This window comes from Aedes albopictus, chromosome 2 (genome assembly GCF_035046485.1).
Source record: "Aedes albopictus strain Foshan chromosome 2, AalbF5, whole genome shotgun sequence".
NCBI lineage: Eukaryota > Metazoa > Arthropoda > Insecta > Diptera > Culicidae > Aedes > Aedes albopictus.
In genome coordinates, this window is record NC_085137.1 from 122,228,020 (window position 1) to 122,250,978 (window position 22,959).

The window sequence follows — 22,959 nt, forward strand, 5'->3', positions numbered from 1 at the left end:
GCATATGAATGCAAAAACAATCTCATTTTTGGAAATGCTAATACATAGAACGTTAGGCTTAAATATAGTAGTATGTTGTAGTTAGGACGTTACATAAAAAAAGAAAATGTACATATTAAAATTTCGACTATATAAAATTTTTAATATCCATTCCCCGAATTATTATTCTGTTCACCAACTCATTCAAATAAACTTAAGATTTTCATAAGGTATGTTGATGAATTTCGTTAGTTTTTTTTCGCTGAGTGAACCGCAACGCTTTGAGAACCCCTCCTCTTAATGTCAACATCGCCATCAGCGAGAGCATCGCTATATCCATTCATTCCCATTAACAAGTGTGGAAGCTCCCGCTTCATCCAAATTTTGCTCCAGTTGTGTCCCAATTTCTGAAGCTGTTTTTCCACTACTGGTTTCAGCGAGAAAGTCGAAACCCTGACAAATTGCCAGTTGATGCTGTTGCGTTCTTGTTTGGCGACAGCAGCCAGCAGCCCCGCGACTACTGTTGCTGCTCAGACAGAATAACTGGCGACAGCGACGGGCGACATACATAAAGTGCACAATGAGCTGCTGATGGTGGTGCTTGCTGAGTGCAACGGAATGCAGCGTAATTGAGCCCGTGGGAATGATTTACGCACCGAACATGGTGTCTCCATGGTATGGGCTCGTTATGGGTACTTTAACTTATTGGGGGGTGGGCTGTGAATGTAGGACACCATGCGTCTCCATGGTGCATCTATTGAGTGTATTATGAGGCAATACAACGGTTTTTGGGTTCCGGAAACAGTAGGTTGTAGGCCTTATTTTTTGTATGATTTGAATAATTAATTTTACCAAGCCAAAAAATATAAATAAATGCTCGTGTTACGGCTTTCAAGCCTCTTCTGAAGTATAACCCATTTTTCTCAGTTTTATTTTACAATCGATACTTGAAACGGTTGTCTCTGCATCTGCATCGATGGAACAATTCAGCTTCCTTCACCATTCCAAATGCAATCTTTTCAGTCACCATTCATCGACTGGCACGGATTTAGCCCGAAACCAAAATCTCTATAAAACCGATTATCGTCGACCGTATCATTCCATGGATTGACGCTACAGATACACAAACAATTCAGCCGCCGATAGTATGGGGGGTGGGTACAACCCCATAACAAAATTTTGCTAACGAAATGCAAAATCAGCGGAAAAAAGAAAAACCCTCCAACATCGGAGGCAAAAGCGATTTCCCGCAATTGACTAGCGACGATGCGATGGAGTCTGCCATACTTGCAATCTCCGTTTCTGCACCGCTGTTGTTCTCTATAAACTCCCACTCAATCTAAAATAGACAGAACTTGCTTTATATTTTGATTTTCCGTTGACGAAGTGCATTCAAAGCTTCGGCTGGCACTGGGATTTATATTTCACTATTTACTGCACTTGCCAGCAGGAATATTGAGGAAGTGGGGATAACGATTTTTCCTCAAATCGTTGAGTTGGTTTGGCAACTATCCAAGGATTCTGCAGCAAAAGCAGTTCTATAGTTAAAGAATCTTATGGTGCTTTTAATGTTTTGCTTTATGGGCGAACGTCACTTGAAGGTAAATCGAATGAAGGTAAAAATACTGTTAATGTTGTGACAGGGTTTCCAAAAGCTACGCTATACGAAACCAAATCATTTCAGAGCTCTATTTCCATTATATACATTTGGGGATTATGCGAGAAATGGCTATAGGTCTTTGAAATATTTTCACTAGAGCATTTCCAGCCCAAAACACGAGAAATTGGCCATTTTTTATTCGATTTCTTAAATTTTAAACTTGTGCATCCACACATAACCATTTTTCCTCACCTAACTTTTGAGAAGAGATTATGAGGAAAAACCTTATTTTCTTCTTTAAAAATATAGCTTGAATTAAAATGAAAAAAAAAAACGATGAGATTAATATTTATTGCGGATCTATGTTAGATGTCATATGATCCAAAAACCTTACTCTTCGATTTTGATTATTATTTTTCTACAGGAACCTGTCTGAAGCCTCAAAATTTTCTAAGAAGCCCAGGATGGGCTGCTATTAATGCTTTTAATTATATTTTTCTCGATTTTTTTTTATCGATTTTTTAAACGGGCAAACAATTATTGAGATAGATAATTTCAAAAATAAATTTGACGAACAAGTTTCAATGAAAAAACTATGCATAATTCTTTTCCGACATCAGAGAATTTAAAAAAGTTCTAAAGAATTAAGAAGCATATATGTATTGGGACGAATGTTCCAGTGGAATTAAAACGCAGTATTTAATTAGTAAAACGAAATAAAGAAATATATTCAACGAACGATGTTTACACAGCAAGAGCACTTTTGGTTTTGATAAAATGGCGCCTCTTGCGTTACGCCTTGCTGCTGCTGCTGCTGCTGCTGCTGTGGGGTTGCCACCGCTGATGCGCGTGTAGAGGTGTGCACGCAAATCGTACACTTGTTAGGGATGGCACGAAAGTTGTCTCTCCAATACTCCTCCTCAACCTTTGTTGCCACCACTTGCCGACAACCCCATCATCTCCGAAAACTTCCTCTACTTGATCGTACCAAGGGGCTTCGTCAGAATATCCGCTACCATATCTTCCGTAGGGCAATACTCTAGCTTGATAATCCCATCATGGCACAACTCCCGCACGTAGTTCTCTCGCGTCTCGATATGCTTCGAGCGCCGGGTGGTTCGCTCCGAACTTGCAAATGCGATGCAACTCTGGTTGTCCTCCATCACTTTCACAGGCCCGTCGTACGGTTCACTCAAATCGTTGAGTAACTTCAGAAGCCATACCAACTCCTGACTCGCTTCACTTAGTGCCACGTACTCCGACTCCATCGAAGACAGAGTGACACTCGACTGCTTCCGGCTGCACCAAGAAACTGCACCGCCAGCGTACCGGTAGACAAAACCAGTGGTCGACTTCCTGGAACGAATATCGCCCGCCCAATCCGCATCAGAAAATCCGTCCAGGTCGCCACCAGAATTGCTGTACTGCAAACGCCAATCCCTTGTCGCCTTCAGATAGCGAACGACTCGCTTCGCTGCTACCCAGTCCGCCTCGGTTGGTGCACTTACCTTGCGTCCGAGTATCGACGCACTCACGGCCACATCCGGTCGAGCACAGACCGCTATGTATAGCAAGGCACCAATGAGACTGCGATATTGCTTCCCATCACTCAATGCACTACTTTTGTCCTCTTCTTTTACGTATCCGGTGTCCATCGGAGTTTTCGCACCTTTGGCGTCACGAAGTCCGTACTTGTCCAAAACACGATCAATGTACCCCCTTAACGACACACTGTACCCGTTTGCTTCTTTTTCAACTTCCATGCCAAGAAAATAACTCAAATCACCGAGATCCGTCATGTCAAAGTACTTTTTCAGTTGTTTGTACACCACATCAATTTCCGAATTGTCCTCGCAACCGACGAGAATGTCGTCCACATAAACCAGCAGATACACCATCTTCCCATTCACTTTCTTCGTGTACAAACAGGTATCCGCTGCGCTCTGCTCGAAGCCCATGCTTTTCAGGACTGCGTCCAGCCGCTTGTTCCAGCATCTTGCGGACTGCTTCAGCCCGTAAATGCTCCTCCTCAAACGGCACACCTTGTTCTCCTTGCCTTTGACCACGTGACCGGGTGGCTGCACCATATACAACTCCTCATCAAGTTGGCCATGCAAGTAGGCGGTTTTCACATCAAAATGTTTGAGTGTCATTCGCCTTTTACTCGCCAACTAGGATAGGATACGACAACTAGTCAGCCCAAAAGAGACCAATTTGGGGACCAATAATCTTAGCAACGCGGAAAAACAAGACAGCAAGCTGTGAAATTAGACAGAGAAGTTGCAGGTGTCACATCCTATCCTAGCTCGCCAACGCCAACAGAAGCCGAAAAGTTGAGTGAGTTGTCACCGGAGCAAACACCTCGTCGTAGTCTTCGCCGAACTTTTGCAAGAAACCCTGCGCTACCAGACGAGCTTTGTGCTTCACCACCTGGCCAGCTGCATTCCGCTTCAGTTTGAACACCCAGCGGCAACCGACAGGCTTCCGACCTGCAGGTAGGTCGACCAGATCAAACGTCCCGTTGTCTGAATGAGACTTCAGCTCATCCCGCATTGCCGATTGCCACTGCAGCTTCTGATCACAGGCCAGCGCTTCCTTCAGACTCTTCGGTTCCACTTCATCCCCCGCCGCAGTTTCAGTCACGAAGATTTCTTCTATCAGCCTGCTCGGAGGAATTCCTTTCGTTGACCGCTGCGAACGCCGAGCGATCTCATCCACCGAAAACCCATGAAAGGATTCGTCCTCAGAAGCACTTCCATAAGTATCCGAATCGATATCCGATCCCACACTGTTCACATCCGAAAATTCACCGTTTTCTTCTTCCAGGTCCGGCTCACTTGGAGGCGACGACAAGGGCACTTCAATCACTCCTCCTGACGCTACAGGTTCCGCGCGGACGGCTTCCTTAACACCACACAGCTCAAGAAATTTCGCATCCCTACTGATGGTGATGTACCCCGTCTGCACATCCAGGAAGCGATATGCCTTTCGACCCTCTTCATACCCAACGAACACTAGTTTCACGGATTTCACATCAAGTGCCCTTCGCTTTTCTTTCGGAACATGCACGTATGCCTCACTACCGAAGATCTTCAGATGGCTGTACGATGGCTTCTTCCTGTTCCACAACTCGTACGGCGTACCCACGATTGATGACGACGGGCAGCGATTCTGCAAATAGTTTGCTGTGTTGATCGCCTCGCCCCAGAACTTCTTCTCCAAGCTCGATTCAGCCAACATACAACGCATCATCTCCTTGAGGTGGCGGTTCTTCCGTTCAGCCACACCGTGCTGTTGCGGCGAATACGGGGCCGACATCTGATGCACGATGCCATTATCCGCGAAAAACTTCTTCAACGCACTACCGGAGTACTCGCCGCCCCCATCCGACCGGATACACTTGGGGAAACGACCGAATTGATTCTTCATCATATTGCAGTACTCACGAATCTTCACTTCCGCGTCGGACTTGTGCTGCAGCAAGTACACTACTGAATAGCGACTGTAATCGTCCACCAGCACCATGTAGTAACGATTTCCCCGCGGCGTTGCCGCTTCCATCGGCCCGCCCAAGTCACTGTGCACAAGTTCACCAACCTCACTAGCTCGGCTCTTCGACGCCTTCGGGAAGGAGTCCCGGCTCATCTTCCCCTCGCAACAGGGCCCACACACCGATGTGACGCTACACTGCGTAATGTCCAGACCGTGACCAAGTTTCTCACGCACTATTCTCGTTACAGCCTTCGGATCGCGGTGCCCCAGACGACGATGCCACAAGTGTTCACACTTTTCACTGTGCTTAGTTTCGGATAGAAGGGCCTTGTCCGGAAATTGCTTCAAATGATACAAGCCACCGTTCCGTTGACCGACCAGAACAACTTCCTTTCCCTTCAACACTTTGCACCCGGACTTTTCGAACGACACAGTGAGTCCAAGGTCTGCGATCTTGCCCACGGAAAGCAAATTGCCAGCGAGCGACGGCACATGGAAAACGTTTCCCAGCTTTACTTTCACTCGCGCACCTTCACCGTTCACACACGAAATCTGTCCGGAACCAGAACCAGTCGATTTGATGGTCTTCCCATCAGCCAAGCAAATCACCGATTCGTTGGACTCGTCGATCTTCTCCAGGAAGGACGCGTCGTTCGTCATGTGGGAGGTGGCACCGGAATCAAGATACCAGTCGCCTGTTTCACCAACACTCCCAGCAGCCAGACACATCTCGAACTCCTTCTTACGCTCGGCAGCCACTGACACTTTCTCCTTTTGCTGATCCTGGAGGAACTTCCGGCAATCCTTTCGGAAGTGGCCCTCCTTCTTGCAATAGTAGCAGACTTTCGCCACCTTCTGCTTCGCACTAGACGGCTTCTTCTTAGCCGGCTCCGTCACAAACACTTTCTCACTCTCGGGATTCTTCTCCAGGCGACGACGACCTTCGTCCAGCAACTTACCCTTGACGAAATCGACCGTGAGATCGTCGTCCGGCCGGCTCTCAAGGGCAGTGATCAGCCCATCGTACGACGCAGGAAGACTGGAAAGCATCAAAGCCACAAACCAATGATCTTTCAGATCTTCCCCCAGCGCCGTGAGTCGAAGTCGCAGCTCCGCCATCGTCTTCAGGTGTTCCGACATATTTCCTCCTTCCGGCATCCGGGTGGACACCAACTGTCGCACGACGTGAATCTTGCTGGAGAGAGATGCTCGCTCGTGATAGCTTTTCAGAGCATCCCACATCTCCTTCGCCGTCGTCTTCTGCATCACGTGAATCAGCTGAGTGTCCTCCAGCGCCAACCCCACCAATGCCTGCGCCTTCTCATCGTTCGAGATCCAGGCCGCATCAGCATTTGCAGGTTTCGGATCGGTCACCACACTTAGCACTTTCTCCCGCGTCAACAGAAGCCGCATCTTGAACTTCCAGATGGCATAATTCTGGTCGTTCAGCTTCTCAATCGTGACCTTCGTGTCGGCCATTTTGTCTCTGGCACTACGCACTTTACTGTCCCTCGATTGAAAAACAAAATTCACGATTCGCGACGAACTACCGAAATTAAACTACCGCACTTTCACGCAACTGGGCCCATGACCTATTGGGACGAATGTTCCAGTGGAATTAAAACGCAGTATTTAATTAGTAAAACGAAATAAAGAAATATATTCAACGAACGATGTTTACACAGCGAGAGCACTTTTGGTTTTGATATAATGGCGCCTCTTGCGTTACGCCTTGCTGCTGCTGCTGCTGTGGGGTTGCCACCGCTGATGCGCGTGTAGAGGTGTGCACGCAAATCGTACACTTGTTAGGGATGGCACGAAAGTTGTCTCTCCAATAATATGGGACCTTGTTAAATGTTATACTCGATATTTTTTCTTTCGAATGTTTTATGCCAAAAAATAATCAAATAATTCTCAGATTCTTCAATTCGTATAGTACAATTTTGGAAAAAAATGTAAAGTTTTTTCATGGAAAATTGTACGTAGAATCTATTTATGATATAAAAATTCCTAAAATTTTCAGGGGTGTCACAGAGGGAATTCAGAGGCGTTTCAGAGGATTCAGGGATGTTTCAAGGGGTAGAAGAGGCGTATCAGGGTAATTCCAGGGGGTTTTAGAGGAGTTTCAGGGGTTTTCAGGGGAGTTCTTGGGGTTTTCAAGGAGCTTCGGGGGTATTCTGAAACGAATCGTCAATATAACAGTGCAAGGTCGACTAAAGACGCAAGAGACTCCAGCAATCCCAGGGTCGGCTAGCTACTGGGTAATCATGGGCTCTTTCGCGGAATACAAAAACTTACTCACAGATCTTTCACGTTTCTTATATAATTTTATTCAAATCCTAATTTGTGGCGTGTTGTTCTGTGTAATGAAATTTGGGTTATTTTTTAAGTGTGGCCTATTTCTAACGTTGGTACCGGTACATATGTGGACTTCGTGGCCGTGCGGTTAGCGGCGGCAGTCGTCTAGGCGTATCCTAAGCCTCGGAGTGTGGGTTCGATTCCCGCTCCAGTCGGTGGAAACTTTTCATCAAACGAAAAATTCATCACTGGGCCACTGGGTGTTCTGTGTTGTCCGTTGTCTAGTGTAAGTAATGTGTTCAGTCTGTGCAGCCTCAAGCTGAAGACGGTGTGAATTGTCTTTCATACGCTGCTAACTCGTTGATGGTGTTCGGTCTGTGTCGAGCTGTGCGGCTGGAAATCTCGCCGGATGGCAAGGCGAGCGGGATGCAGGCGTCTTCCCTCTTAGGCGCAATCGGCCGACCGTGGCATGGCCACGTTGGACGGCCGAGAGGGGAAATCTCCTTGACGATTATTGCCGTCCGGAAGGACTGCTTGGCTTCTTTGCGGGTTAGGCGGTCCGAACCGTGTGCTGGACGGTAGACCTTTTTGAGGTCCAAACAAATTCTACTTTTCCCGCATTTCGTCATCTAACCCATTCTAGCTAAGGTCATTCGTTCTGCCATGTTTTGCTATTGGTAGCAGTCGAATTCATTCGCAGCGGTACTTAACCCTATCGCTTCTGTGATATATGCCTTCTCTCTTTACACGAGAAACGTGAAGGGTTCGACAAACAACATACAACATACAAAACAAAAATCCACAATTTGTAACCAAACGGTTAAAATTCCAAGGATTTCCTGAGGCGAATTCCTGGGGGAGTGCCTGAAGGAATTCTGGAAGAAATGCATGGAATAATTCCTGGGTAATTTCGATAGGAATCCCTGAAGAAATTGGTGTAGAAATTCCTTAATAAATTACTGTAGGAATTTTGGAGAAATTCCTGAGGCAATTCCTGAAGAAATTTCAGCTGGAATATCTGCTCAAAATCCTCCCGAAGATTTGCTTTAATGCTTAAAGGAATTCCTGGAAAAATCTTTAGAGGAATTCCTGGAGTAATCCCTGCAGATGCCCCTAGAGAAATCCCTTCAAGAATTCCTGGAATCCCTGGAGGATTTCCTGGAACCCAGGTCCTCGGCGTGATAGTCACGGTTAGAACGGTTAGAAGACTATCACGCCGAGGACCTGGGATTGAATCCCACTCCGACAAACTCACAAAAAGTGAGATCTTCCTTCGGAAGGGAAGAAAAGTGTGGGTCCCGAGATGAACTAGCCTAGGGCAAAAAATTTTGTTAACACAGATAAAAAAGGAACTTCTGGAGAAATCATTGGAGAAACTCCTGGAGGAATATCTGGATGAATACCCGGAAGAATGTGTGGTAGAATTCCTGTAGCAATACCCGTAGGTATTCTTGTATGATTTACTGTAGAAATTTCTGGTGGAGTTTTGGGAGGAATCCCTGAATAATTTCTGGGGAGAATTTTGAAGGAATTCCCGGAGATTTCTTGGAGGATTACCTGGAGGAATTCTTGCAGAAATTTCTGTATGAATTTTGCTCCAAGGGGTTGCAAGTGGTTTCAGGAGATAAATGGTGTTTTAGGGGTTTTCTAGAGGTTTAAGGGGTTGTTGACTACGCCCGGTCGACCCCATCTATTTCTACGCCACTGAGTGACACACACGGTGGTGAACCTGCTACAGTATGCGAGACGTCCAACGTGGAAGGAACGGCGCAACAATAGAGTGTTGATTATCCACAACATTGCATCGTTGCCTGCGAGTTATGTTTGCATATTAAGTAATTCGTGTAGAAAGTGATAGTTGAACTTATCTAACTAACTAAATTTGTTTACCCTAGGATACGCTATAATTTTTGCTAGACGGTGAACTAGAAGTCAGATTAGTTGATATAGTATCGGTGATATAGTTTGCAGCAGGTTAGCGTATGATGCTCTACGGTAGGTTCTACCTACGCTATGTTGATTGACATTATATCTTTTTGCTCAGAACAGGAGTAGGTCGGTCGAGCTAGAACTGTTATTGGCTAACCCTAGACAGTATCGTTAGTTGGTCTAGGTACAGCTCAAAAGGTAATATTTACACTATAAGCCGCATTTCACATTCTCCATAAATATTAGAGAAATCACTATGCTTCTCTTAATAAATACAGAGGTTCCACAATCGTTCAGCAAGGGACACTGTTGCAGGAGATACGATCTGAGGCTGGATCACTAAGAGTAAGCTTGTAAAACGTATTAAGAAAAGCTAAGAAAATGCTTATGAATTTGTATTTTTAGGAATTTTATAATTTTTTCCCACCCAGAGAATAAATTCATTGAATTTGGATCCTGTTCTTTATTGCCTCCGCAACATTTTATAAAATTCTCTTATAATGTCGAAAAAGTCGGCAATTGCTGAAACGAATACTGGAACATCGATGCCTGGCCACGCCGATGGATACGATCACGGAGTCGCAGGAACAGCGGCAATCGGTTCGAGTACCACCCCTCCTGTTACCATCGCATCCTCTCCTAGTACTGGAATCAAGGTAAATGTTGACGTTGCCAATAATAACGTAGCCGGGGCAACCGGTCTGAACTCTGAAAATCCTGTCAATATCGGTCAATCGAACATCATTGCCAACACCGGTTCCGCGCATGTCATTAGAAGGAATCCGTTACGCGAAGTTCGTAGGAATGTAGAGTATAGGTGTCAGTTGTGTGGAAAACGTGACAGCGAAGAAATGGTGCAGTGTGATGGTTGCGATCGGTGGTTTCACTTTGCATGTGTGCATGTGGCGGAAGACATCGCCAATGTAAGCTGGATGTGTCCGATATGCAAAGCTTCATCGTTTATTGTGCCCCCCACCAACACCAACCGCATAGTTGAAAAGCAGCGTAATCTAGCTCCCCCAAGCAAGATCACATCAATACGGTCGAACAGCAAGGCTAGCTCAAGGAGTGAAGCAAAGAGGTTGAAAGAGCTAGAGATGAAGCAGCTCGAAGAAGAGTTTGAGTTGGAGAAGCGTTTCTTGGAGCGAAAGTATAAGCTCCTGAAGGAATGTGTTAGCGAGACATCATCTGTGACTGAGGAAAGTGTGGAAGGAAAGTTATCGAAAATCGAAGAATGGTTAGCCGAAACAGAACGTCATGGTGAAGCTGAGGATTCTGGGTTAGTTGCGGAAGTGGCAAATGAGCATACCCCGAACAGTACGGGAAAACTCGAGGAGCACCACGCTCCGGAGGTCCAGCGAAATCTACACCCATCAATTCTCCGATCTAGCCGGCGCGGTCAACGCCTTGCAGGGAATCAACCCTTTTCATCGGTGCAGCAGTCGATTCAACAAGATCAACCGATCCCGTCTACGTCAGCTACACGTCCACAGTACAACCGTCTCTCACAAGGAGTGCATTATGCTAACAGCACTCAACTGAACTCTGTTCACATACTTCACCAGAACGAACGTTGCCAAGCCGAAGGTCACCAAAGGCATTCCGCCTACCCGCAGAGCTACGGTCATCCAAGAGTCGTGTCTTCGTCGCTACCAGAAATGCATTACGGCCAATACTCGAGAGATCTTCCAGGAGGACAACCATGTCGCCAACTATCAGCCAGGAGGGAGTTTGTTTCAGCGGTGAATCCAAATCTAGTGAACGAATTTGTTCCAGGCCAACGTTCAACTCCGATTAGATCAGCTCAGCAGGACTCAGGCTCACCAGTGTTCGATGATGAAACCGTCTGTGTCCTCAATAGAAGCCAAATTGCAGCGCGTCAGGCAGTGTCCAGAGATCTGCCAGATTTTGATGGCTCATTAGAGGACTGGCCACTATTTTATGCCATGTTCAACTCGTCAACGCAGATGTGTGGTTTTACAAACGAGGAGAACATGCTACGACTACGCAAATGTCTCAAAGGGAACGCACTAGAGGCGGTAAAATGTGAGTTACTCCATCCGTCGAACGTAGGAGATATTTTATCCACGTTGAAGATGTTATACGGCAGGCCAGACGCGATCATCCAATCCATCGTTAAGAAGATTAGACATCTGCCGCAACCAAATACAGAAAAGCTAGAATCACTAGTAAACTTTGCGTTAACAGTGAAAAACATGGTTGCAACGATTAGAGCTTGCGAAGTTAACGACTTCATCTTCAATGCGTCACTCCGTTACGAATAAGTTGAACGCCTTCCGGCAACTCTCAAGTTGGATTGGGCTAGGTTTGCTCGGAACTATCTAGATCCTAATCTAGCTGATTTCAGTGGCTGGTTATACACCATAGCTGAGGATGCAAGCACTGTGATGGCCACTTCAGGCCAAGAGCAACGAACTAAAGGAAGTAAGAAAGATGGCTTCCTGAACTTCCACTCCGAGTCGGAGCTGAACGATGAGAGCGTTACTCATCCGTCCAACAAGCCAATATCTGTCACAACGCCAAATGCCACCACAGACTCCTGCGCAGTTTGCAAGGGAAGTTGTCCTGCTATCACCAAGTGTAGAAGATTTGCCGAACTTAACTACGAGTCGAAATGGGCAGCGGTAAAAGAATGCAAGCTGTGCCGCAAATGTCTTCGCAAGCATAATGGTTCCTGTAAGCAACAGAAGAAATGTGATACGAATGGATGCACTTTTCTGCATCACCCTCTACTCCATAAACCAGAAATCCAGGACTCCAGACCTTCTGGGCCGGTACCTACGACATCTTTACCAGAGCCAGCCAAATCCGAGCCAAGTTGTAATGTGCACCAAGGACAGTCTGCAGTGTTGTTCCGCATCCTCCCGGTCATACTGTATGGACCGAAAAAGGCGATACAAACATATGCATTCATAGATGACGGATCTGAGCTTACTCTCATTGAGCAAAGTCTCGCCGAGGAACTAGGTATTGAAGGACCAAGAAAGTCGCTATGTTTAAAATGGACTGGCGGAACCCGCAAAATTGAGAACAAATCGCAGCAAGTCAACCTAAAAATATCCGGAGTGAACAGCGAAGCGACGAAGTTCGATCTTCTAGGAATCAGCACCCTATCCTCCTTACAGATTCGCCCGCAGACGCTACTATTTCCCGAACTGGAAAAACGATTTTCACATCTCGAAGGCTTGCCCCTCGAATCGTATCAGGAAGTTAGCCCACGACTTCTCATTGGATTGGATTAGGGAATCGCGCTACTTGGGCGGTGGCTTCTATATTCGTCTGTTTTCCACTATAACTCAGTCAATCTTGAACCAATTGACACAATTCTTGGAATGCGGTGAGATAGGTATAGTATCTACCCGTGTACAAAATTTCAAGTCAATCGGTTCAAAATTGACCGAGTTACAGTGGAAAACAGACGAAAATAACAGACGAAGAAAACCACCGCCCAAGTAGCGCGATACCCTACGCCAATCTCGGGCATAGCACTAAAAGCCGAGAAGGAAAATGGAATGAGCCTATCGCCGTGAAGACACGTTTGGGATGGATGGTCTACGGGAACTGTTCCGGAAAAGATGACACTGTTGTGTATACGAACTATCATAGTGTACAAAGGTGCGAATGTAATGCAGAGTTGGATGATAGTCTCCATAAAGCTATGAAATCATATTTCTCGCTAGAGAGCATGGGAGTTATCAAGCCGAACAAGCTAATTCTTTCTCAAGAAGATCAGCGGGCGCAAGAGTTGTTAGAATCACTCACGCGTCGAACGAACAATCGCTACGAGTCTGGCCTTCTGTGGCGATACGACCAGATTAGGCTTCCAAACAGTGAAGCAATGGCAATTAGAAGATGGAATTGTTTAGAGAATCGGATGAACAAGGATCCAGCATTAGCTGAGGCACTCAGACAAAGGATTGATGAGCATATCAACAAGGGATATGTTAGGAAGCTGACTTCCGAAGAAATCAACGAATCACATGCACGAATTTGGTACCTCCCGATTTTCGCAGTCGTCAATCCAAACAAGCCAGGCAAGATACGGGTAGTATGGGACGCGGCAGCTGCTGTGCATAATGTTTCTCTGAATTCGGTTCTTTTGAAAGGACCAGATCAACTGACGTCGCTTTTATCGGTTCTGAATCGTTTCCGTGAACACCGGGTGGCAGTATGTGGTGACATTAAAGAAATGTTTCACCAAGTACAAGTACGCAAGGAAGATCAACAATGTCAACGTTTCTTCTGGAAAAGCGGTGGCGAAACAGAACCCAGCATTTACGTCGTTCAGGTGTTGACCTTTGGCGCTTGCTGTTCTCCTAGTATCGCCCAACACGTTAAGAATAGCAACGCGAAACGCTTTGAGCAGGATCATCCAGATGCGGTCGACGCTATTATCAAAAGACACTACGTCGACGATATGCTCGTCAGTGTGGAAACAGAAGAGCAAGCCGTAAATCTGGCCCAAGAGGTGAAGGAAATTCACGCGCAGGGTGGCTTTGAAATGCGTAACTGGATTTCCAACTCCATTGCAGTTCAAGCTTCACTAACAGAGACGGTCGCAAACGAGAAGAATTTGGACATCGGAGAGGCAGATACAACAGAAAAGGTGCTCGGGATGTACTGGAACACGTCAGCTGATTGCTTTACGTACAAAAAGTCATCCAGATATGACGAACATTTGTTATCAGGCAGCCGCCGGCCAACCAAACGCGAAGTACTCAGGACGCTCATGATGATCTTTGATCCAATGGGTTTCATAGCACATTTACTGATGTTTCTAAAGGTGCTGTTGCAAGAGATTTGGCGAACGGATGTCGGCTGGGATGACCCCATTGAAGACGCACAGTTCGAGAAGTGGATTACGTGGTTATCCGTTTTTCCAAAGATGGAATCGATTGAAATACCGCGTTGCTACAGGCGTGTGACATCAGTTCAAGCACTGGTTGAAATGCATACATTTGTTGATGCGAGTGAGAGCGGATTCGCCGCGGTTACCTATCTACGATTCCAAGAGGGAGATCTTGTTGAATGCGCACTTGCAGGAGCAAAGACCAGGGTAGCTCCGCTAAAGTTCCTATCCATTCCTCGCTCTGAACTACAAGCCGCTCTTCTCGGTGTTCGTTTAGCAGATAGTATAATGACATCTCTCTCGATCAAGATAAGCAAGCGACATTTCTGGACAGATTCCAAAGATGTTCTTTGTTGGCTGAAGTCGGATCATCGCCGCTACAGTCAATTTGTTGCCTTTCGTGTGAGTGAAGTTCTGGAGTCGACCGAAGTATGCGAATGGCGATGGATTTCAACAAAGCAGAATGTAGCCGATGAAGGGACAAAGTGGGCAAGAGTGCCGGATCTTTCTTCTGACAACCGTTGGTTCCGTGGACCAGATTTTCTTTGGCGAGACAAGGATTCGTGGCCAGTTACACCTAGTTTCGGGGGATCAACTGATGAAGAGCTACGCCCACACCCCCTCATTCACACTACAGTAGCGGAGCCGATCATAGATCCACAAAATTTCTCCAAATGGATTCCTCTGCTTCGACGAACTGCTTACGTCTTTAGATTCATCGGAAACCTAAGACGTTCTATTAAAATGGAAATTCGCTTAAATGGCCCATTAACTCAGGAAGAGCTTGCTAAAGCTGAAAACTACTTGTTCCGCCAGGCACAGCTAGATACCTATGCAGATGAAATCGCTACACTGACTTCAAATCGCACTGGGAGCTCATTGAAGCGGATCATTCGAAACAATCCACTATTCCGTAGCGCGTTCGTTGACGAAAGCGGAGTTGTTAGGATCCAGGGACGAACCCAGTCATGTCCATTCGTCAACCGTGATGCCGTCCACCCTATAATCCTTCCGAGAAAACACCGTATTACATGGTTAATCGTTGCCGACGCTCATGAGAGGTTCCATCACCAGAACCATGCGACAATCATCAACGAACTTTTGCAGCGCTACCGTATTCCTCGAATCAAGGCTACATATCATACAGTCCGTCGAAATTGCCAGTATTGCAAAATACAACAGGCAAACCCACAAGTACCGATGATGGCTGATCTTCCTCAGTCACGTTTAGCAGCCTTCAGTCGTCCTTTCACCTATATGGGGGTGGACTATTTTGGTCCGATGCTAGTGTCAGTGGGTCGTCGCTCCGAGAAACGGTGGGGGGTTCTCGCCACATGTTTAACCACTCGCGCCATCCACTTGCAAATCAGTCACACACTGACAACCGACTCGTGCGTTATGGCAATCCGGAACATAATGGCTAGGAGGGGAGTTCCCGCTGTTATATATAGCGACCGTGGAACCAACTTCCAAGCTACCAGCAAGGAACTAAAGGCCGCAATCCAGCAGCTCGACCACGACCGATTTGCTAATGAGTTCACCTCAAGCCACACCCGGTGGTCCTTCATTCCTCCTTTGTCGCCCCACATGGGAGGAGCGTGGGAGCGGTTGATCCGCAGCGTCAAGCAAAACCTTGCAGTGTTACAACCCAACAGACTACCCACCGATGAAGTTTTACAAAACGCACTCACAGAAGTAGAGAATATAGTCAATTCCAGACCACTGACTGATATTCCGATAGACGATGATGATTCGCCCGTGTTGACGCCTAACCACTTCCTGTTAGGTTCAGCAAATGGCCTGAGGTCATGGGTTCCATTTGATGACAGTCCCGTGACTCTTAGAAACTGCTACACTCAATCCCAAGCTATGGCGAACGTATTCTGGAAGCACTGGTTGCGAGACTATTTGCCAACTATTACGCGAAGGTCTAAGTGGGTCACACCAGTGAAACCAATCACCGTTGGCGACATCGTCATCATCGTTGACCCAGTTATCCAGAAATTGCTGGCCGAAGGGCAGAGTAATTGCTACGCACAAGGCTTCCGATGGTCAAGTCCGTCGTGCCACCGTACAAACTGCGTCCGGTGGAATCTACGAGCGATCAGCAGTCAGTGTCGTTGGCTGTTCTCGACGTAGGCGTTAGCGGAAATACGCAGGAGCTCACCGCGCATTTCGGGGGGGGACTGTTGACTACGCCCGGTCGACCCCATCTATTTCTACGCCACTGAGTGACACACACGGTGGTGAACCTGCTACAGTATGTGAGACGTCCAACGTGGAAGGAACGGCGCAACAATAGAGTGTTGATTATCCACAACATTGCATCGTTGCCTGCGAGTTATGTTTGCATATTAAGTAATTCGTGTAGAAAGTGATAGTTGAACTTATCTAACTTACTAAATTTGTTTACCCTAGGATACGCTATAATTTTTGCTAGACGGTGAACTAGAAGTCAGATTAGTTGATATAGTATCGGTGATATAGTTTGCAGCAGGTTAGCGTATGATGCTCTACGGTAGGTTCTACCTACGCTATGTTGATTGACATTATATCTTTTTGCTCAGAACAGGAGTAGGTCGGTCGAGCTAGAACTGTTATTGGCTAACCCTAGACAGTATCGTTAGTTGGTCTAGGTACAGCTCAAAAGGTAATATTTACACTATAAGCCGCATTTCACATTCTCCATAAATATTAGAGAAATCACTAAGCTTCTCTTAATAAATACAGAGGTTCCACAATCGTTCAGCAAGGGACACTGTTGCAGGAGATACGATCTGAGACTGGATCACTAAGAGTAAGCTTGTTAAACGTATTAAGAAAAGCTAAGAAAATGCTTATGAATTTGTATTTTTAGGAATTTTATATTTTTTTCCCACCCAGAGAATAAATTCATTGAATTTGGATCCTGTTCTTTATTGCCTCCGCAACAGGGGTGTTCCAGGGTGTTCAGGACTGTTACAGGGCGTTTCAGGGGAGCTACTGGGGTTTCAGAAGCGTTCCAGGGCCATTCAAGTGATTTTCAAGGAACTTCGGGGGTGCTTCAATGGGATTTCAGGGGCGTTTCAAGAGTTTTCAAGGAGTTTCAGGGGTGTTGCAGGATGTTTCAGGAGCATTACAAGAGGTTTCAGCGACGTTCCTGGGGTTTTTATTTGGATTGATGTGTGTTCCAGGCGATATTAGTGACGTTCCAAGGATGATCCAACACGCTAAGACCGCTAAGCTGCTAGAATGTGTAAGACCTACTCATAAGTGCATAATTTCCAGACCATACACATTCACAAAAACAGCTCGTACACTCTTCTAGATGCGAAATGTCGATATTTTTTTTTTGTTTACCAAGGTCACTAGTAAAGCTGGCTATATTGCCGTACAATTTTTTTTTGCAAATTTCACGATTTTGTGGACGCAGGAGCTGATATTGTGAATGTGCAAGGGTTACTCATTTTTGGTCTGGAAATTATGCACTTTAGTGCTGAGTGGCTTTAGCGTGAGGGAGTTTCATGGGTGTTCCAAAGGGTTTTAGGAGTTTTCAAGGAGTTCAATAATGTTCCAGGGGATTTCAAAGATTTTCTAGGAGTTTCAGGCATGCCAGGGGATTCAGGGGCGTTTCAGAGGTGTTATTGCGAATATCAGAAGCGTTTCAGAGGTTTCATAGGTGTTTCGGCAGATTTCAGAGTGTTGCGATGGTATCCTGGGGATTTCATGCGACTTCAAGAGTGTTTCAGGCTGTTTCAGGCGGTTTCAGGAGATTTAAGGGGTGTTCCTGAGAGGTTCCATGGTCATTAGTTGATTTCAAGGGCGTTACAGGGAGTTTAGAGCAAGGGGGTGGACAGCTTTGCACAGAGCAAGCTTTTGTTAATCGAGCAACTGTGAGTTGCTCCCATTTTCTCAAACATTTTTCTCTGGTCCAAGAAGTCATACATTTGCCAAAGACTAGACTTGTCAATTTCGCATGGATTAGATGTCTCGGGATTAGAGCACAAATATGAATTCTGAACCTTAAATTGTTAATTGATCGGACCTGCGTGTGAGAAATGCGAGCTCTACTATAACATGACATTCTTGGCGAAGTTTACTTATGTGACAGCCGGACTTTTTAGTTCCAACAGTAGCAGCAGCTTTCGCATAGAAGGGGTTATTTTTTTACAATTTCTCAAATCAATCTACTCCGATCAATCGATTGGCGCAGTATCATAACGTCCGAGGCTATAATACACCAGGACTTTATGGCGCATTTTCCGTAGCATAACGTCCGAACACGCAGATGTGCCACACAGTCCCTGGAAAGAAGTCACATTGAATATCTGACGGATCTAAGTTTTGGACATTATTTCGCAAATAAACGCGTCTTAACTACCGGGACATTTTGACCTCGGACGTTATGATCCGGCCCCGTCCGCATAAAGTACACCGGGGCAAGTTGAAACGGGTGGGGCAGGATTGCGTTTAATCCGCGTGTATGGGGTCGATCAGTTTTTGCGGTGCCTGGTTTTATGCAGCCTCGCAGAAACATACGCGATAGTTCTAGTAAATTACAGCACTGGATTCCGCATTAGCATACTGCAGATACTCTTTTTACCGCAACTGTAGTACTGTGGTACAGCGTAGGGCGACTATTGGTTCGAATCCGATAGGCGTCAATTTTTTTTTGCTCAAGCCTTTCATTCTTTGATTTTATAAATTCATATTTATCTTTTATTCGTGTATGCTTAAACAGTTGTTTTCTGTAAAAGAAATAAATTTAATTTTCATTGAAACACAAGGTTACTAAACTGAAACTTCCGACATGGTTCCGAGTAGCATCTTAAGCAGCTTAAAAGTTCCGCGAAGTTCAGATAAAGTTCCGAATGGAACTTTCCGGCTGCTTAAGAGGCTAACAATGAGCCTTGCCGGAACTTGTGACCGAAGTTCCAGCAAGGCTCATCGTTAGCCTCCTAAGCAGCCAGAAAGTTCCATTTGGAACTTTATTTGAACTTCGCGGAACTTGAAAGGGCATTTTAGCCTACTCAGCCATCATCAGATCTATTTTTTTTTTTCTAATTTCAAGATGGTAGCTAATTAGAAAAAAAAAAACCGATGATGGCTGAAAGTCAGTAGGCCAAAACGTTATGAATCGTGTTTTAGTGTGTTGCAATCACCGAACCAAATCAACAATTCTTAAATATATATGTATTCCGGGGAGTTTCAGGTTTTAAGGGCATTCCCGTTTCTGTGGCATTTTAGGGCTATTCCAGGTGGTTTAGGGGGTTTCAAGAGTTTTCGTACCGCTCCAGGCACGTTCTGATATCAGCTGAAACCATCTCAAATGCCTTGAATTACTTTGAAACCCATCTGTAAATTCCATTTAAACATACTGCAACTTCCTTGAAAGCTTCTTGACATCACCGGAAACCACTTCCATACCGTCCTGAATCGCTCTGAAACCACCTGAAAACCCAAAGAGCCAACAGCCTCAGAAACATACCTGAATCCTCTCTTAGAAGCTCTTTGTATTCCCTGGGAACCCTTCTGCAACTCCCATTAAACTTAAAATAAAAATCTGTCGTATGCGTGATAGATGAATTAAAATTTCTGCTACCAGTGTGAACCGTTCAACAATTAGCGATAATCGAGCAACTTCAGCTAGCGTAAGAATGCGATTAACACTCGAGTACCCACTCTCCGTAAAAAAGTACTTTTCTTCCAGTAAGAGAATAACTTTCTTCGTGCTCCCACATAGTGGCGTCCTATTCAGCCGTATCACGAAGACATGATAAAATCAAATCAACCGCTCCTTTCTCCACGCGGCAATACTGCTTCACTGGTTTCACTTGATGACGTGCTTCCAATCCAAGTTGGTACCTATCCGAAAAAAAAAAAAAACGGAAAATCAAAATCGAATGTTGCAGTTGGCGTTCTCGTGTCGTGTTAATTTCAGCGGAAAATTGAAACTGCTGGGCGTCACGAAGAATATCTGTTCGGCACTATCTTTGTGCTTCGCTGCCACCAGCCAGCCAGCTTTCGCTTCGTTTCGTCCAGATTCCATTATACCCAACCTATCTAAGGAAACACACGAAAAAAAACACTGGACACGGACAGGAACAGATAGCCAAGTCAATGAAATGATCGGAAAAAAGAAATAGACAGTAGAATTTTTCGCGAGGTTGAATTCTGTGTAGAAATGGGGAAGATTTCCACCCCGGATCGTGACCCCTGCCTGCCGCATTGGTTGGAATTTGTAGGTTCGTGCCATGTCTTTTGAGTTGTGTTGTGTATGGTCGGACGGTCCAGTCCAGTCTTGCGAGCCATCATCGCCGTCATCACGAAAACAAGGCCCTCCAGCGCGAAATCTATTGCCATGAAAGATGAAATCCGATAGCAAATCCTAATTGATGTAATGCCTCGACTAGACAGAGGGGTGTGATTTATGGGAGAAGCTCTTGAAAGGAATAAAGAAAAGTTGATGGACATTGTTTGAACAGCGGTAAATCTACAACAATGTGGTCTATGGCGGGGTAAAACCTCCTTAAAGTTTGTTGATTGTTTTTCTTTTGCTGCTCTCTACTTTAAAGAAACTTTAACAAATTCCAATGGCATTGAACTTTCAGTAGAAGCATATGGAAACTTTAAGATTTCACATTTCTTTTCTGAATCTCTGATAGAATTCCTAAATTTCTTTGATGAATTATTGAAAATAAAAAAAAAACAAAAATATTTTAGAATCATTTTACAAGGAACTTTTTAAAACCAACAGATGTGAGCACATTTTCTAACATAATGAGCCACTTTGGTCTGGCCAGAGCTTTTGGTAGAAATTATAGGCAATGGCGTAGCCGGCTTTTCGGTCAGGGGAAGAGGGGCGGGGTTCGAGCACCCTTAAGATAGTATACCAAACGTACTAGCTTTTATAACTAAACACAATACGATGAAATTGAATATGATTCCATTATATTCTTAAAGCATTAATTAACTCTTCAGTAGTCACGCTGTTGTACTTTGTACAATACATTGAAAAAAAGCTCGCCTGTTCCACACAAATCAGCGTGTTGCTGGTAGCAATGGCCAACATTTTCTGCGGTAGAGCATAATGGAAACCCATCCGAAGATTTTTTGAAAATAGGTATCTACATAATGTCGTCCCTGACTAACTGTAGTTCTTTCAGTAATTTATCATACATCCTTGTCGGAATTCCCACAAAGGTAGTTATATATACTCATCTACTCGGGTCCGTGTCATTTAGCATTTGGCATAAAGTCATTTGGCATAAAGCCATTTGGCATAAAGTCATTTAGCATAACGGTCATTTGGCATAATGAACGCTAGGCATAATAAAGAAGGCTGCATTTCTATCATGCCAAATGGCCATTATGCCAAATGACCGTTATGTCAAATTACTTTTTGCCAAATGTCACGCTTCCAATCTACTCCACTAGTTCATTACAGAGCATAATCCTATAGAAATATTAACCTTCATCCAGCCAACGTACATTTTCCACCTTATGAAAAGCACAAAAATGGTCATAACTTTTTTGTTTTTTCGATGGATTTTGATGAAATTTTCACAACTTCCCGAAAAACTCTTCTAGTTTATAATGCCGGGGACATGGGTGCCTAGTCCACATGGTTCCGGAGTTATTCCGGATTGTCTTGGGGTACCAAAATTGGCCACATACTTTGCGCAAAGTATATCTTAAGATCCCGATGAGGTAGATGTATAGTGTCTTCGGCGAATTTGTTCAACAGGTTAAGAACTAACTGACAACGGCGACTTTGGTTCACGATTCGGCCGCTAGGCGGCGCTAGTGTCAAAAATGTTCAAATCCTCATATCTCAGAAACCTGATAAGATAGAATGATGCTGTCTTCGGCAAAATTCTGCAGCAAGCTCAAAACTATCTGATAGTAAAGTCTTTGGTTTGGAATTTATCCGCTAGGTGGCGCATTGTGTCTGAAAAATTCAAACATGTATATCTCGATACCCTAAAGTGGTACAAGCATGCCGTTTTCAGCAAAGTTGTTCAGCAGACTAAGAACTATCTGGCAACGGCGACTTTGGTTCGCGATTCGGCCGCTAGGCGGCACCAGTGTCAAAAATGTTCAAATCCTCATATCTCAGAAACCTAATAAGATAGAATGATGCTGTCTTCGGCAAAATTCTTCAGCAAACTCAGACCTATCTGATAGTAAAGATTTTGGTTTGAGAATCATCCGCTAGGTGGCACCAGGGTAAAAAATCTTCAAACATCTATATCTCAGAATCCTGATAAGATAGAATAATGCCGTCTTCAACAAAGATCTTCAGTAACCTAAAAACTGTCTGAGTCTTTGATTCGTGATTTATGCGCTAGGTTATTCGCTACACCGTCTTTGACCCTCCTGCAGACAAATTTTGTCACACCACAATATAACTCCGTTTTTTCTTCCGGTAATGTCTCCGAGAATTTCTACTGGAACTCTTCCGGGAATTTTTACAGGAATTTCTCTATGAATCCCTTTGGAAATGTCTCCGGGAATTCTTACGTATTTGTTTCCAGGCTTTCCTCTAGGACCAACATCAGGAACTCCTGCGGAGATTTTTTCGGTAATATCCCCAAGAATTCTTCTAGGAATTTCTTCAGGAGTTCTCCTAGAATTCCTCCGGATTCCTCAGAGAATTTTCCCAGGAATACCTCCATGAGTTCCCCCGGGAATTACTCCATGAATTGCTCCAGGATTTTCCTCAGGAGTTCTTTCAAGAATTTCTCCAGGATGGATTTCTCCGAGAACTTTTCTAGGAGTTCCTCCAGGAATATCTCCGGGAATGTCTCCG

The 22,959-nt window shown here is 45.0% G+C and overlaps 1 protein-coding gene across 2 annotated transcripts; it reads left to right on the forward strand.

Moving 5' to 3' along the window:
- Positions 1-9,048: 9,048 nt before the first annotated feature.
- LOC115254900 (uncharacterized) lies at positions 9,049-12,329 on the forward strand. Of its 2 annotated transcripts, XM_062855056.1 has the most exons (3): positions 9,049-9,204; positions 9,265-9,496; positions 9,577-12,329. In XM_062855056.1, the coding sequence occupies exon 3, from the start codon at positions 9,799-9,801 to the stop codon at positions 11,581-11,583; it is 1,785 nt and encodes a 594-aa protein (XP_062711040.1). In that variant the 5' UTR covers positions 9,049-9,204; positions 9,265-9,496; positions 9,577-9,798; the 3' UTR covers positions 11,584-12,329. The 2 variants fall into 2 exon arrangements, with proteins under 2 accessions (XP_062711040.1, XP_062711041.1); XM_062855057.1 differs by lacking the exon at positions 9,049-9,204 and having other exon boundaries at positions 9,256-9,496.
- Positions 12,330-22,959: the final 10,630 nt, after the last annotated feature.